General features: G+C 43.5%; 1 protein-coding gene across 1 annotated transcript in view; it reads right to left on the reverse strand.

Annotated features, from left to right (window-relative positions):
* Positions 1–16,892, reverse strand: part of ABCA13 (ATP binding cassette subfamily A member 13) — a 410,714-nt gene that overhangs the window by 67,312 nt on the left and 326,510 nt on the right. Inside the window, exon 12 of the mRNA XM_040354439.1 lies at positions 2,965–3,138. Coding sequence (XP_040210373.1) covers positions 2,965–3,138 — 174 coding nt within the window. The remainder of the gene's footprint in view (positions 1–2,964; positions 3,139–16,892) is intronic.

Below are 16,892 nucleotides of genomic sequence, written 5' to 3' on the forward strand. Positions count from 1 at the left end.
CATATCTCCGCTGTGGCTCTGGTGCGAATTTGCACAGGGGTCCTGTGCATCTTTTGGTCCTTTTCAGGTCCATATTCAAACTAAAAAATCAGGCTGAAATCGGACCTGAAACTGTGAACGTGGACGCACCAGACCCTTGCTGTGAACCCAGCCTTAATCAATTTTTTTGTATCACCTTCAGATGTGGTGTTTGTAGTATGTGTAGTATTTGTCAGCCTTGTATTCACCATTTAGAATTGATACAAACATCAAATCTGCCAATCTTAATAAATACACCTTTATATATTTGTTATAGGTGAAAAACTATCCCAAGTGCACTGATAAACAAATGTTGCGGCATGCAAACTCAGGGGACGGGAAAAAAAAAAGTCACAAACTTGATACATGACACACCACTGGACAGACAATGCATATATTGTCTAATTCCCACTTCACCGAACCTGATGTTTTCTGTTCTGTGAGTAAGAGATTACACTGTTGAAGAGGTCCCTATGTAATTATAGTCATGAGTTTGCATATGGAGAGTTAAGAAGGAATAACAACCAGCATTTCCAGGAAAAGTTAAAAAACCTTATCCTAAATATGGTGTAAAAAGAATCTAAAACCTTTTTACACATAGGCAAAATTTATTTGACATGTACAGTAGGTGTTTGTGATAGTGTTTTTAGCACGACAGCATCGCGCTGATTCTCGGCGACATGGTGCCGAGATCTCGCCGACATCTCGCACTCACTGGAATAGTGACAGCACATCCCAGCAAGCGCGTCATAGAAGCGACGGGAGATCCGACTTGGATTCCCGCCAATTCTACACATGTGCGGCGTTTGTTATGAATCCTGAGGGGGAAGTCCCCATCGGATTTTAAATAAAAATCCGGCATGGGTTCCCCCCTCAGGAGCATACCGGGCCCTTAGGTCTGTTATGGGTTGTAAGGAGAGCCCCCCTACGCCGAAAAAAAAACGGCGTAGGGGGTCCCCCTACAATCCATACCAGACCCGTATCCAAAGCACGCTACCCGGCCAGCCAGGAAGGGAGTGGGGACGAGCGAGCGCCCCCCCTCCTGAGCCGTACCAGGCTGCATGCCCTCAACATGGGGGGGTTGGGTGCTCTGGGGCAGGGGGGCGCACTGCGGCCCCCCCCACCTCAGAGCACCCTGTCCCCATGTTGATGAGGACAGGGCCCCTTCCCGACAACCCTGGCCGTTGGTTGTCGGGGTATGCGGGCGGGAGGCTTATCGGAATCTGGGAGCCCCCTTTAATAAGGGGGCCCCCAGATACCGGCCCCCCACCCTAAGTGAATGAGTATGGGGTACATCGTACCCCTACCCATTCACCTGCAAGAAAAGTGGTAAAAACACAAATAAACCACACAGGGTATTAAAATATTTTATTAGTCTGCTCCGGAGGCCTCCCCTGTCTTCTTTATTAGCTCTTTTACCAGGGGAAGCTTCTTCTTTGACGTCTTCGGGTGGGTGGGGGCCGCCGTCTGGTTCTCTTCCACCGCCGGGGGGGGTCGCTTTTAAAAAAGCCCCCACCCCCTGGCGGGTTTCCTCCGGCGTCTTCGGTGGGGGGGCTTCTTCTTCCGCTATCCCGACGGGTCTTCTCCGCTATCCGGGGGGTCTTCTCAACTCTCCGGGGGTCTCCTTCTATGTTCGCCGCTCTCCGCTGTTGACTCGGCGCACCCCGGTTCTTCGTCTCGCTGTCCGGTGTCTTCTTCCGTGCTGTACGTCTTCTTCTCCTTCCGTGCTGTGAGTTCTTCTTCCGTGCTGTGACGTCATGTTCTTCACTTCTCTTCTTCTCCCGATGTTGACACGCCGGTCCTTCTCGCTGAAATGACGGATGCGCGCCTTGCATCGGACCTATATAGGCCTCACAGTCCCATCATGCTCTGTACCTACCCATGTGATACCTACCCACGTGGGAAACCCGCCGGGGGGTGGGGGCTTTTTTAAAAGCGACCCCCCCCCGGCGGTGGAAGAGAACCAGACGGCGGCCCCCACCCACCCGAAGACGTCAAAGAAGAAGCTTCCCCTGGTAAAAGAGCTAATAAAGAAGACAGGGGAGGCCTCCGGAGCAGACTAATAAAATATTTTAATACCCTGTGTGGTTTATTTGTGTTTTTACCACTTTTCTTGCAGGTGAATGGGTAGGGGTACGATGTACCCCATACTCATTCACTTAGGGTGGGGGGCCGGTATCTGGGGGCCCCCTTATTAAAGGGGGCTCCCAGATTCCGATAAGCCTCCCGCCCGCATACCCCGACAACCAACGGCCAGAGTTGTCGGGAAGGGGCCCTGTCCTCATCAACATGGGGACAGGGTGCTCTGAGGTGGGGGGGCCGCAGTGCGCCCCCCTGCCCCAGAGCACCCAACCCCCCCATGTTGAGGGCATGCAGCCTGGTACGGCTCAGGAGGGGGGGGGCGCTCGCTCGTCCCCACTCCCTTCCTGGCTGGCCGGGTAGCATGCTTTGGATATGGGTCTGGTATGGATTGTAGGGGGACCCCCTACGCCGTTTTTTTTTCGGCGTAGGGGGGCTCTCCTTACAACCCATAACAGACCTAAGGGCCCGGTATGCTCCTGAGGGGGGAACCCATGCCGGATTTTTATTTAAAATCCGGCGGGGACTTCCCCCTCAGGATTCATAACAAACGCCGCACACGTGTAGAATTGGCGGGAATCCAAGTCGGATCTCCCGTCGCTTCTATGACGGCTCTGTCTCCATCGCGGCAAGCCAGCTCGGCGCTGGCTCCCGCGATGGGGCAAGTAGGTGCTCAATCTCGCCGAGAAAGAGAGCGAGATTGACACAAAATCGGGTTCACCTACTGTACTTGTCTTCATGAATAAAACGTGCTGGTTTTTAAATATCAGTGTATACAGTATTTGACCAGCATATTTTACAACAAAGGAGAAGATCAACTATTGCCATATGTAATTTAAAAAAGTAAACATAGAAACATATACTTACAAACTCTGAAATACTTTCAGATTTATTTCTTATTTTTGCTAGGTGCAACGACTCAAAATAAGAGCACAGTAGCATTCTAGTATCCATTGGAATTGAAATATTTTGAAGCTTAAAAGTAATCTTAAAAAATTCAACCAGATCTTCACATGTGATATTATTCATATTTAAAAACATCTAAAAAAAAAGAAAAATCAAGAACGTGTGACATTTTTAAATACAGATGCATTTATTGAATTTAGGCATTGGTTTTTAAATAATTACTATCAAATAGAAAGAATGGAACATTTTACATACGTTTGGTTAATCTTTCTTTTCTAAATGCCAGCTGCCTGGCTATCACATTGATTCTATGGATTCGATATTTCAAAATCACTCATCTGAAGTAAGTATGCAGATAAATGTGTTGTTAGAACTTCCGCATCTTTTTAATGACTCAGAACATGTCTGCAGGTTAAAATTTATGGACCCCGATACCTTTTTTAAACAAGATTTGATCAACCATATTAGAAAAAAAAAAATATCTGCACACATGTTAATGTAAATAATAGATGGTTGGATACAATTGGGTTACCTACAGCAGATTTTATTAGCTTATTGAATATTGCTAGTTTCTTCATTACCAGGTGAGAAACACAGAAAAAGTAACATCTTGATATAAATTGTAAGGGCCTCGTCCATTTCTCTTCACTTCTAAACAGCCTTACTTTGTAGGAATACCAAATTGACCATTAACGATTCTTTTGGAAACATGACTTTCTTTTATAGAAATCGTTATATTAGATTGCAATGTATTGCTTTTATAAGCAGTCATATATGTCTTAATAATCGAAAAGCCCTATTATAGGAGCTGCAATAATGTACTGTCTAATATGTATCTGAATCTTATTGTTTTTTAAGACCGTATGCTACAAATAAGAAGCTGGCTGCACACATGATGTGTGGAGGGGGTATGTTTTTGCCATTCTTTAACAAGATAGTACAGTTGTGGCCAAAAGTTTTGAGAATGACACAAATATTAGTTTTCACAAAGTTTGCTGTTAAACTGCTTTTAGATCTTTGTTTCAGTTGTTTCTGTGATGTAGTGAAATATAATTACACGCACTTCATACGTTTCAAAGGCTTTTATCGACAATTACATGACATTTATGCAAAGAGTCAGTATTTGCAGTGTTGGCTCTTCTTTTTCAGGACCTCTGCAATTCGACTGGGCATGCTCTCAATCAACTTCTGGGCCAATTCCTGACTGATAGCAACCCATTCTTTCATAATCACTTCTTGGAGTTTGTCAGAATTAGTGGGTTTTTGTTTGTCCACCCGCCTCTTGAGGATTGACCACAAGTTCTCAATGGGATTAAGATCTGGGGAGTTTCCAGGCCATGGACTCAAAATGTCAACGTTTTGGTCCCTGAGCCACTTCGTTATCACTTTTGCCTTATGGCACGGTGCTCCATCATGCTGGAAAATGCATTGTTCTTCACCAAACTGTTGTTGGATTGTTGGAAGAAGTTGCTGTTGGAGGGTGTTTTGGTCCCATTCTTTATTCATGGATGTGTTTTTGGGCAAAATTGTGAGTGAGCCCACTCCCTTGGATGAGAAGCAACCCCACACATGAATGGTCTCAGGATGCTTTACTGTTGGCATGACACAGGACTGATGGTAGCGCTCACCTTTTCTTCTCCGGACAAGCCTTTTTCCTGATGCCCAAAACAATCGGAAAGAGGCTTCATCGGAGAATATGACTTTGCCCCAGTCCTCAGCAGTCCATTCACCATATTTTCTGCAGAAGATCAATCTGTCCCTAATGTTTTTTTTTTAGAGAAGTGGCTTGTTTGCTGCCCTTCTTGACACCAGGCCATCTTCCAAAAGTCTTCGCCTTACTGTGCGTGCAGATGCGCTCACACCTGCCTGCTGCCATTCTTGAGCAAGCTCTGCACTGGTGGCACTCCGATCCCGCAGCTGAATCCTCTTTAGGAGACGGTCCTGGCGCTTGCTGGACTTTATTGGGCACCCTAAAGCCTTTTTCACAAATGCAGTGGAATTTTTTTTATGGGATTAAAGGAGCAGTAAAGGAAAAAAATGTTTTTGCTGAAATGACTGTTTAAAGGGTATAGAGACATAATAGTTAACTGATTCCTTTTAAAAATTATTAAAAATAGATAAAAAGCAATCATATAATGTGCCTGCAGTTTAGTTTTGTTTTTAAACTAGTTTCATGTTTCTGTGAAGTACAGAGACACACAGAACAAAAAACAAACAAACACAGGGCAGTGTTTGTTTTTAAAATGAATCTGATTGGTTCTGAGGAGTTTTAGACACACAGTAATCACACCTTCTTGATCATGGACCACAGTGAGAAGCTCGCATGAGTTTTTTCATAAGGAGCCAGACAAGCAGGAAGTGTGGAGATCAGAGAAGGATTACAGCAACTTCAAAGCAAAAAGGAACAATGAGGACATGAAACCAGGACTACAGTAAGGTAAAGGAAGCTATTTAGCTAAAAAAAATTCCTTTAGTGACCCTTTAAGTTAATTTTCATGGCAAAGAAGAACTTTGCAATTAATTGCAATTTGTCTAATCACTCTTAATAACATTCTGGAGTATATGCAATTTCCCATCTCAAAAACTGAGGCAGCAGACTTTGTGAAAATTAGTATTTGTGTCATTCTCAAAACTTTTGACCATGGCTGTATGTATGGATCCCTTACTTCTCAGGGCTAATTGAATATCAGGGACACTAGTGATGGAAGGTGGGAGCCCATTTTTGAAGTAGCATTCTTTGAGGGTTCCTCCTTCTCTCCCAACCCATTGATGGATTGGTTTGGACGTGTGAGCAAAAATATGGCACTGTAATTTTATTATAGCAGATTACTCTCTGAGTTTCATGCTTATCATCATATACCTCCTAAGGAAGTGAATGCAGTTCTTGAAACATGTAGAAAGAAATCATAGGTCTACAAACACATTATGTTTACTATTAAAAATGGCAAAATGTAAAATATAGGTCATATGGTAGGTTGAATCAGAACCTGGGAAGATCAAAGGGGGTTATGGACATTGGCTAATTATTAAATGTAGCTAAAAGGTCCCACCAAAACAGAGTTTGTGTATACATTGATCAATAGGGATGTTGGTACATTTATGAGACTGGTAGCTCATGAAGTCTGTCATTTTCAATACAGTATAAAAGTATTAGAAATGATTAAAAAGAAATGTTGGCATCACTTGCTGTATTTTTTGACAATGAAAAAAAAAATGTTAATAATCCTAAACAATTCTCTTACATTACAATCAACACTCTATCAATAAAAAATAAAACAAAATAAGGTTGGTATTGGCTCTTTGATTTAAGGGGGTTTATTTACCAAAGTAATTCAATTTGAACAGGAAATTGCACTATGCAAGAGAATCCCCCCACCCCCCGGGGTTTTGTGATTGTAGTGTAGTTTCACTATGAAAAGATTACCAAATCACATGATTCCTGCAAGTGACTGGATGATGGGATTTACAAGAATTTCAGCTCATTCACTAAGCCCTGGAGCAAATTCCCCTCCAAAATGAAACTTCCCTTGCAAAGGGAACAGCCTATTTGCTTTTAGTAAACCAATCCCAGAACATCCTGAATGCTTTAGCAATGTCAGAAGCAGATCAACAATGACAGTTTATGTTTCTCAGATCAGTTCAAACCAAATCAGATACAGGCCAAATTAAGTTAGTTTTTTTGTCTGAAGACAAATTCCCTATAGAAAACAAAACTTACCGATAGGAGCCATACCTAGACAAGGTAATCCAGTACCTATATTTCTATTTCTCCATTTCTGTCATGACACCTGTCTTTTAACAGAATCCCATAATACTTTTGAAAAGACTGCTTTTACAATAGAGACATATGCATTGAATATTTTACTACACTGGGTGCTATGTCGAAATGTCTTTCCTAATACAGTAAAACCTTGGATTGCGAGCATATATCGTTCCGGAAGCATGCTTGTAATCCAAAAGCGCTTGTATATCAAAGCAAATGTTCCCATAGGAAATAATGGAAAGTCAAATGATTCGTTCCACAACCATGTATTAATAAATCCTTCAGTTTATAGTCCGTATGAAAAGATTATAGCAATGTGACTAGGGTGTGTAACCATAAAATGTCCCTCCACAAATGGCAGCCTCCCCAAGGGGATTAAAAGCAAAATCCAGCAGGAGCTACAGAGAATAAAAAGAGAAGCAAGGTGCCGCTACACACACAGATCCACCTCCTGTCAGAGGTGAGGAGAACGATGTGTGTTCCCAGAACAGAGGAACACAGATCGGTCTCCTCCCCTTGTGAGTCCCCCTGCCCCTACAGTTAGAAATCACTCCCAGGGAACATATTAACCCCTTCAGCCCCCCCTAGTGTTAACCCCTTCCCTGCCAGTCACATTTACACAGTAATCAGTGCAGTTTTATAGCACTAATCGCTGTATAAATGTGAATGGTCCCAAAAACGTGTCAAAAGTGTCCGATATGTCCGTCGCAATGTCACGATCACAATTAAAAAAAAAGAATCGCAGATCGCTGCCATTGCTAGTAAAAAAAATAAAAATGCCATAAATCTATCCCCTATTTTGTAGACGCTATAACTTTTGCGCAAACCAATAAATATACGCTTATTGCGATTTTTTTTACCAAAAATATGTAGAAGAATAGGTATCGGTATATTTATTAAATCAAAAAGTTAAAAATATGGTGCTTTTTCAAAATTGTTGCTCTTCTTTTGTATATAGCGCAAAAAATAAAAACCGCAGAGATAATCAAATACCACCAAAACGAAAGCTCTATTTGTGGGGGGGGAAACAAAGGTACAGTGTTGCATGACCGCGCAATTGTCATTCAAAGTGCAACAGCGCTGAAAAATAGGATTTTTTATAACAGCTTACCTGTAAAATCCTTTTCTTGAAGTACATCACGGGACACAGAGTGGCATAGTAATAACTATGTGGGTTATATGTTCCACCTTCAGGTGCTGGACACTGATGTAATCAATAGACATGTGCAATTCGTTTTGTTTCTAATTTTTTTTTACGAAAATTCTGAATTTCGTTAATTACGAATTTTCATATTTCCGAATTTTTTATTTACACATTTTTTATTTACGAATTTTCGGACTTCCGGAAATTTTGAATTTACGAATTTACGAATTTTCGTATTTCCGAATTTTTTTCCGAAAAATTCGAAAATTTAAATTTCGAAAATTGAAAAATTCGAAAATGGAAAAATTGGAATTTTCGAATTTTTTTCATTTTCGAATTTTTACATTTTCGAATTTCGCATTTTTCAATTTTCAAATTTCGAATTTTTCAATTTTCAAATTTTTCAATTTTCAAATTTCGAAATTTTTAATTGTCGTATTTCCGATTTTTCGTATTTCCGAATATTTTCGTATTTTCGAATTTTTCAATTTTACGTTGTTAGTGTCTCCCTTTCCTCAATAGGCATTGCTTTGGGACATCCCACATAGTTATTACTATGCCGCTCTGTGTCCCATGATGTACGATAAAGAAAATAGGATTTTTTATAACAGCTTACCTGTAATATCCTTTTCTTGAAGTACATCACGGGACACAGAGCTCCCGCCCCTCTTGTTTGGGGATATTGGGACACTTATTGCTTTGCTACAAAAACTGAGGTACTCCCAGTATGGGAGGGGTTATATAGGGAGGGAACTTCCTGTTTAATTGATTACTAGACATGTGCACTGCCAAAAAAATCGTTTTTTTCGTTTGTTATTTTTGTTTCTTTTTTTTTTTCGTAAATTCGGGAAATTCGAAAAATAATTTTTTCCGTTTTTGTTTCATTCGTTTTTTTTTTTTTTTTGTAAATTCTGAAATTTCGAAAAAAAATACATTTTTTAGTGTTATTCGTTTTTTTTGCTTTTTTCGTAAATTCGGGAAATTTTCGGATTTCCGAAAAAGCAAAAAACGGAAAAAACTAATGAAACGAAAAAAACGATTTTCGACATTTCGAAATTTCGAATTTTTCAATTTTCGAATTTCGAATTTTTTAATTTTTCATTTTTTTTAATTTTTTTTCAATTTTTGAATTTCGAATTTTTCAATTTTCGAATTCTTCGAATTTTTCGAATTTCGAATTTTTTAAAATTGAAAAATTCGAAAATCGTTTTTTTAGTTTTTTCCGTTTTTTGCTTTTTCGGAAATCCGAAAATTTCCAGAATTTATGAAAAAAGCAAAAAAAACTAATAAAACTATTTTATTTTTTTCGAAATTCTAGAATTCCCGAAAAAAAACCTGAATGAAACAAAAAAGGAAAACATTTTTTTTCGAATTTCCCGAATTTACGAATTTGGCAGTGCACATGTCTAGTAATCAATTAAACAGGAAGTTCCCTCCCATACTGAGAGTACCTCAGTTTTTGTAGCAAAACAATAAGTGTCCCAATATCCCCAAACAAGAGGGGCGGGAGCTCTGTGTCCCGTGATGTACTTCTAGAAAAGGATTTTACAGGTAAGCTGTTATAAAAATCCTATTTTCTTTATCGTACATCTCGGGACACAGAGCGGCATAGTAATAACTATGTGGGATGTCCTAAAGCAATGCCTACTGAGGAAAGGGAGACACCAACAACGCAGACCGCCATCAGACGAGAGGACCTATAATGCTGCCTGCAGCATACTGCACCAAAAGGCTGCATTCTCCTGCCGTCTTATGTTAACTCGATAGGAATTAGTGAACGTAAGCACAGACGACCAAGTTGCGGCCTTGCAAATCTGAGTTATAAAGGCTTGGTAATGCATCGCGCATAAAGCGATTACTATCTTGGTAGGGAGCACCCCAACAAGAGGCAGGGGGAATCCCACTCTTTAAACCACAAGCCTGAATAATAACCTGATGAATCAACATTGAAAACAGTTGAATTAGACGCTGCCTGCCCTTTCCTGGGGCCTCCTGGCAGCGCAAACACCTCAGTTCTCCATATCCGAGCAGCCGCTTCAGATAGGCCTCGACCCTTCTTACTCTAACGAGAGAGAGAGAGAGAGAGAGAGAGAGAGAGAGAGAGTGTAACCATCTTAATAGCTGATCTGAATACTGCCTGCCCATATCTAGGGTCTTCTGGCAGCACCATAAAAACACCAGCTTTCTATATCTGAACCTTCAGATAGATATTTAACAGCTCTCATCTCTATTGAAAGAAAAGCAATAACTTTTCCTTCCACGAAACAAGGTTTTGAAAAAAGGGGAAGGTACGAACATCTTGATTCAAATGAACACTAGATACTTCTAGTAATAAGGCTGGGTGAGGATTAACATCACCCTACTTGTAAGAATAATTAACCACTTAACCCCCGGACCATATTGCTGCCCAAAGACCACTTTTTGCGATTCGGGACTGCGTCGCTTTAACAGACAATTGCGCGGTCGTGCGACGTGGCTCCCAAACAAAATTGGCGTCCTTTTTTTCCCACAAATAGAGCTTTCTTTTGGTGGTATTTGATCACCTCTGCGTTTTTTATTTTTTGCGCTATAAACAAAAATAGAGAGACAATTTTGAAAAAAATTAATATTTTTTACTTTTTGCTATAATAAATATCCCCAAAAAATATATAAAAAAACATTTTTTTTCCTCAGTTTAGGCCGATACGTATTCTTCTACCTATTTTTCGTAAAAAAAAATCGCAATAAGCGTTTATTGATTGGTTTGCGCAAAAGTTATAGCGTTTACAAAATAGGGGGTATTTTTATCTCATTTTTATTAATATATTTTTTTTACTAGTAATGGCGGCGATCAGCGATTTTTTTTCGGTATTGCGACATTATGGCGGACACTTCGGACACTTTTGACACATTTTTGGGACCATTGGCATTTTTATAGCGATCAATGCTATAAAAATGCATTGGATTACTATAAAAATGCCACTGGCAGTGAAGGGGTTAACACTAGGGGGCGGGGAAGGGGTTAAGTATGTCCCTTGTGTGTTCTTACTGTGGGGGGGGGGGTGGCCTCACTAGGGGAAACACTGATCCTCTGTTCATACATTGTATGAACAGAAGATCAGCGTTTCCCCCGCTGACAGGACCGGGAGCTGGGTGTTTACACACACAGCTCCCGGTCCCCGCTCTGTAACGAGCGATCGCGTGTGCCCGGCGGCGATCGGGCACACGCACGGGAGTCGGGGGCGAGCGCGCGCCCCTAGTGGCGGCTGAGAGAGAGGACGTTATACTACGTGCTCTCGCCCAGCAGTGCCAACTTGCCGACGTAGAACGGCGGTGCGCGGTCGGCAAGTGGTTAAGTATGGCTTTATACCAAGAAAGTTGCCAATACTGAACTCTCTTACGGAGGCTACCACACCAAGAACACATCCCTTGTTAAAGGATGAAGGGAAATATGGTGCATCGGTCCAGGGTGCTGACCCTGTAATCCAGAAACCAGACCCAATCCTCCGAGCACAAGGGCGACCAAACTGGCGGACTTATACACGTCCCCCTTGTATAACGGCCCGGATCAAAGAGTGTTAAGCAAGTGACCTTTAGAAACACTGACAAGGCCGAGATCGGATCCTTGATGGAAATTAAGGCTAGCTCCGTCTCCTTTCCAAATGTAGGAAGACAAGAATTTTACCTATGACATATTTCCAAGGATGCCAGCATCTGGTTTTACGCCAGGAACATGGGCCTTCCAGATCCTAGGATATCTGGTGAATATCTGTATGAATCAAGGTAACTGCCACTGATTCTGAAAGCCCTATACTAGCCAGGCCATTAATTCACTTGTTTGCAAGACAGGATGTAATACCCCCTGGGAAGTAGGCCTGGACAAGATGTAAGGGACCCTGGGTCCTCTACTACCACCCTTACTGTTCCTGCACCGTGAAGTCGTCTGGGTTATGCCGGAGTAATCAGGCCAGCTTCCGTTCTCCTCTGATGTTGCACAGAAGCCACTGGGGGGAGAGACACAAACCAGTGAAAACTGGTCCCCCCCCGGAACCCTAACACATCTGTCCCGCATGCGCTATGAACGTGTTATGCAACATTGTGCAACATGTACCCATGCAGACACGTATTCTTATGCAAGCACAAGGAATCCTGTATAATTAAGGAGACTTAAAATATCATGTCTCATTAAGCAACCCTGCAAAATCTAAGCCAACAAGCAACCTTAAAGCAAATATGCATCCTTATGCGATTCAGCATCTTTCATGCGATCAAGCATCTTATGCATCTTAAGCACTACTGTGTGGACAAGTACCCTTGTGAGACCAAGGACTCGTGTGTGATCAAGCACCCCTGTGCGATCCAGCATCTTTATGCAACCAAGCATCTTAATGCGACCTTAGGCATTCCTGTGAAAACAAGCTTCTCTATGTGATCAAGTATCATTGGGTAATCAAGGACTTGGTTGATCAGACAACCATGTGTGATCCAGCTTCTATATGCATTCAAACAACTTTATGCGATTTTTGGCATTTCTGTGGAAACATGCCTCTCTGTGCGCCCAAATATCCCTGGGCAATCCAGGACTCAGGTGATCAGGTAACCCTGTGTGATCTTTATGCACTCAAGCATCTTTATGCGACTTTAGGCATTTTTGTAAAAACTAGCCTCTGTTTGCCCAAATATCCTTGGGTAAATCAGGACTCTGGTGATCAGGTAACCCTGTGTGATCCAGCATCTTTATGCATTCAAGCATCTTAATGCGATTTTAGGCATTCCTGTGGAAACAAAAAAACATGTTCTGTTACTTGTTTTTACCCCACATGCATTTTTATGCAATTTTAGGCACTTTAATGTGACCAAGCATCCTTATGTGACTTTGTATGGTTTTACATGTTTTGTTTTTTACAGACAGCAACATGTATCTTTATGCGATCAACAATAAGACATGTTCTATTACTTGTTTTTACCCCACATGCATTTTGAACAAGCCAAACTCATGTATCCTATGCAAACATGCGGACTGGTAAAGAGGAAGTTATCCTCTACAGATGTGCGTTTCCTCAATCATGCAACGTTAGTAATGTGCACTAGCAACTGTGCATCCCCCAGTAGTGCATTTGGGTAGCCTGAAGCCACCTCCGGATGAGGACCCTATGGAGGTCTTTCTAGCAACCTATATGAAAACCATACTTTTTAAACTCCAGGAGGAGACAGAGGCTTTGGCCGTCTAGGCTGAGGGAAGTTATATGCAGCCTGAATCTCTGAAAAAGACTGCAGGTGCAACCAGAACTTGTGGGCTTTCTGATACTTCTCCTCGTTAGGCTGCAGCTGTACCCTGTCCTCTGACAGTGAACCTTCATCCTCAGGTCTTTTAATCCCCTTGATTAAGGAATTAGAGCAGGGAAAGGGGCACACCCTGTTTTTTCTGCTCTTGTATGAGGATGCTGCGAATATAGCAGTTAACCTCTTATAGACCCAAAATGCAATGCACAAAAACATATGCAGGGTGGCTGCAATGTTGGGGGAGGCAGCAATGCCTGACAGGGCTGATGGCTCAATCTGTGAGCTACCTCAAGTCTCTACAGGGGAGGATAGTATCATGCAAGCATGATAAGGGCCCCCAGGTTCAGGAGGAGATACCCCTTTTATATTCCTACCCCGACCCTTTCTATGGGGAGACAAAGTCCTAAGCTAAAAGCAGAGGAACTAAACCCAGGTGCATCAATAGCTGAATTTAGTCTAGCAAAAAAACATGCCTGCCAATCTGCACAGCTAGATGCTGAGTAGGCATCTTAGATGAATCTGTATCCAACACACACGAGGTGCTTGCGTGCCCCAAGCTATTGTGTCCCCCTGCTTTACAGAGCTCTGATGTCTGGGCCTTTTTGAAGAGCCCGCCCTGCGACTGCACCATGACAGGGCAAGCACGTGCGCCAACCACATCGTCCCCCCGCCTACAAAGCCAACCCCCCCCCCTCGCGCACGTGCGCGTAGGGAAATGGTGTAGGCGGGGAGAGAGAGAGATCCCCCAAGGAGCGCCGTGGACCCGGACTACGAGGGACCCCCCACACACTGTGGCAGAGTCTGAAGCGGAGGAAGTAGGTTGCACAACATACCAGCTAACACTCAGCTTCCATCTTTGGAAAGCATGGTAAGCAAAACACCAGGTATGTCTTCTTACTGCCCTTAGTGGCGGAAACAGATAAGACATGCAGCTACTCATGGAAGACAGTCCTTTTGCATAGGATTTAGGGGTACCAACTCACTCAAGGGGAGATATATGGGTACTACAGCCATCCTGTCTTAACATAGTGGTTTCTTTGCCCAGGCACACATGCCAGTTAGGGGAGGTATATGGGTGTCCAGAGCCATTCTGTCTCAGAAGACATAGTGGTTTACATTGCCCATGCATAGAAGCATAATTTAGGCTAGACCCATAATCCCCAAAGGAAGACCTACTGTCGAACCAAGTTCCGTAGGTACCTCCTCGCCGCTGGGTATTGCCAGGCAAGAGGCCCAATCTTCACCCTTCACCGTGGGTATTGCCCTAGACCTTCAGGGACACCACTCCCCTGGACATATAAAGCACCCTGGCAGCAGAAAACATTTGGTTCCTTGGTAAGGCACAAAGTACTGGAACCCAGGGTCCAGCCCTCCGAAGAGAGGCATTATAGGCAAAACCTTGTTCTTCGTACCGAGGCCCGGGTACTGTCCACTTTGACTATGAAGCACTTTGGACGGATCCGGATTTATGGAGGCTTTTTACATCCAGCATGGATCCCTCCAGTGGAGCTCCTAAGAGCACATGTTCATTCGTGACCAACACCTTCAGATACTGATGAAAAAACTGAGGTACTCCCAGTATGGGAGGGGTTATATAGGGAGGGAACTTCCTGTTTAATTGATTACATCAGTGTCCAGCACCTGAAGGTGGAACATATAACCCACATAGTTATTACTATGCCGCTCTGTGTCCCGTGATGTACGATAAAGAAACTAAAAATTGGTCTGGGCAGGAAGGGGGTAAAAATGCCCTGTATGGAAGTGGTTAATCATCAGACATGTGAGTTTCTAAATGTTGTACCTTCATTAAATGTAACCATATTCTTACACTTAGAGGTGCCTCTTTTCTATTTTATACTCAGCTGTGACATGACACTACTCTTACATCAAGACATTGCTTGTATATCAAGTCAAAATGTATTTAAACATTTTGCTTAGGGGGGCGTGGCCTGACTGGCAATGGAGTAGTAAGCAGGGCGCCGGAGCTCCTCTCGCCGATTCTACTGTTTCACAGCCTGCACTAACCGTCGGGGTTGTAAAGAGCCCACAACGCTGCCAGACATCTCCGGGACCGGAACGGAGGATGTCCCCGCCGAAAAAGTCGTCCGCAGCGGCGGATAAGCTGGCCAAGTACAGGCATGGAGGTGAGAAAGAACAGGCCAAAGATGGCGCCGACGACCCCTCGGGAGAAGGGCGACATGCGGAGGACACGTCGAAAGTGCTAGAGGCCATAGCTGCGCTGCAAAGCACACTCACTGCCAAGATAGATGAGGTGAAGATAGACATCTCCCTCATGAGACAAGACCTATCCACGGTCCGGGAACGAGTCACTGAAACGGAGGCCCGAATCAGCGCGGCAGAGGATGTTCTGATACCTCTGCAAGAAGCCACAGAGGACATGCAGCAACAGATGCGGCGGCTCCATGATCATCAAGATGAAATGGAGAACAGACTGCGCCGCTGTAACTTGCGGTTCATAGGCATTCCTGAGAGAGCAGAGGGCAGGGAGCCTGCGGAATTCCTGGAGAACCTCCTCATAGGTGAATATGGGAGAGATGCATTTTCAGTGATGTTTGCGGTGGAAAGGGCGCACCGTATACCAGCAAAGCCCCCACCTGAAGGAGCACCCCCCCGTACGTTTATCTCCAAGTTCCTGAATTCCCGGACTTTTCCACTGAGGTGCAGAAGAAACAAACGCAATACCAGGATGTGAAGTGTCGCCTGAGAGTGCTACACCTTAAGTACGCCATGCTGTTCCCCGCAAGACTCAGAGTTGAGGAAGATGGAAGGGCGCAGTTCTTCGATACTCCTGCTGCAGCTGCAGCGTGGCTGGACCGCAAAGGAAGGCAGGCATAAAGCCTGCTACGGTGAATCGTGAGTACTGTTCCCTGGAGATTGCTGGGGCTTTTAGTTCTCCTGTCTGGGGCCCGAATGGTTAGAGCCTAGGCGAGGAGAATTTCAAGGAAGCGAGGACCCCAAGTGTGTTGTTTTATATTTCTTTTTTTCGTTTTTGCCTCAGTTTTGACTGTCCCAGACCCCTCGGTCTCTCTATGGAGTTTGCCCCCCCCCCCATCTTTCATACATATATCTCATGTATGTCCCAGCCCCTGACTTGTGAGCCGACGGGACTCGAGCCTTTTATTCAACTCCTGCTGACATTCACTGCGGGCTGTGTGACACAGATGGGGAGGACTCAGTCGCATATAGAACAAAGGGGGGGGGGACAGAAGAAGATGTGCAGGACGTTGTTTGCAAGTACTAACGTTTTCCCCGGATGGGGGGCCTGTTTTTCTACAAACATATTTATACATATAACCCCTTTTTTTACAGTATATCTGCGGACGAACAATGGATCCGGAGAGGTCATTCTGGAAGTGGTGGGGAGGGTACACAATGTAATACACTGTCGGGCGGGAGGAGCAAGGCCCTAAATTTTGGGTTTTTCCCTTTTTGTTTTTCGCTTTTCTGGTTGGAGACATGGGCCCCATCACCCTTTGTTTCACCATCATGGGGATGTTAACTTTTTCCAGCTCCGAATCCATGTGTTGCTCAGTGAACAATCGCCCCCACATTTCACATTGGTTTTATAATGTAAAGTCTTTAATAGATTTCAAGATGTGTGCCTCCAGTCGGGATTATCCGCTGGAAGAAATGATCAGTCGTTATTTTGTGTTGGATACAAGGTTGGGGGATCAAATGCTCACACCAGGTTGGGGAGGT

This window comes from Rana temporaria, chromosome 5 (assembly GCF_905171775.1).
Source record: "Rana temporaria chromosome 5, aRanTem1.1, whole genome shotgun sequence".
NCBI lineage: Eukaryota > Metazoa > Chordata > Amphibia > Anura > Ranidae > Rana > Rana temporaria.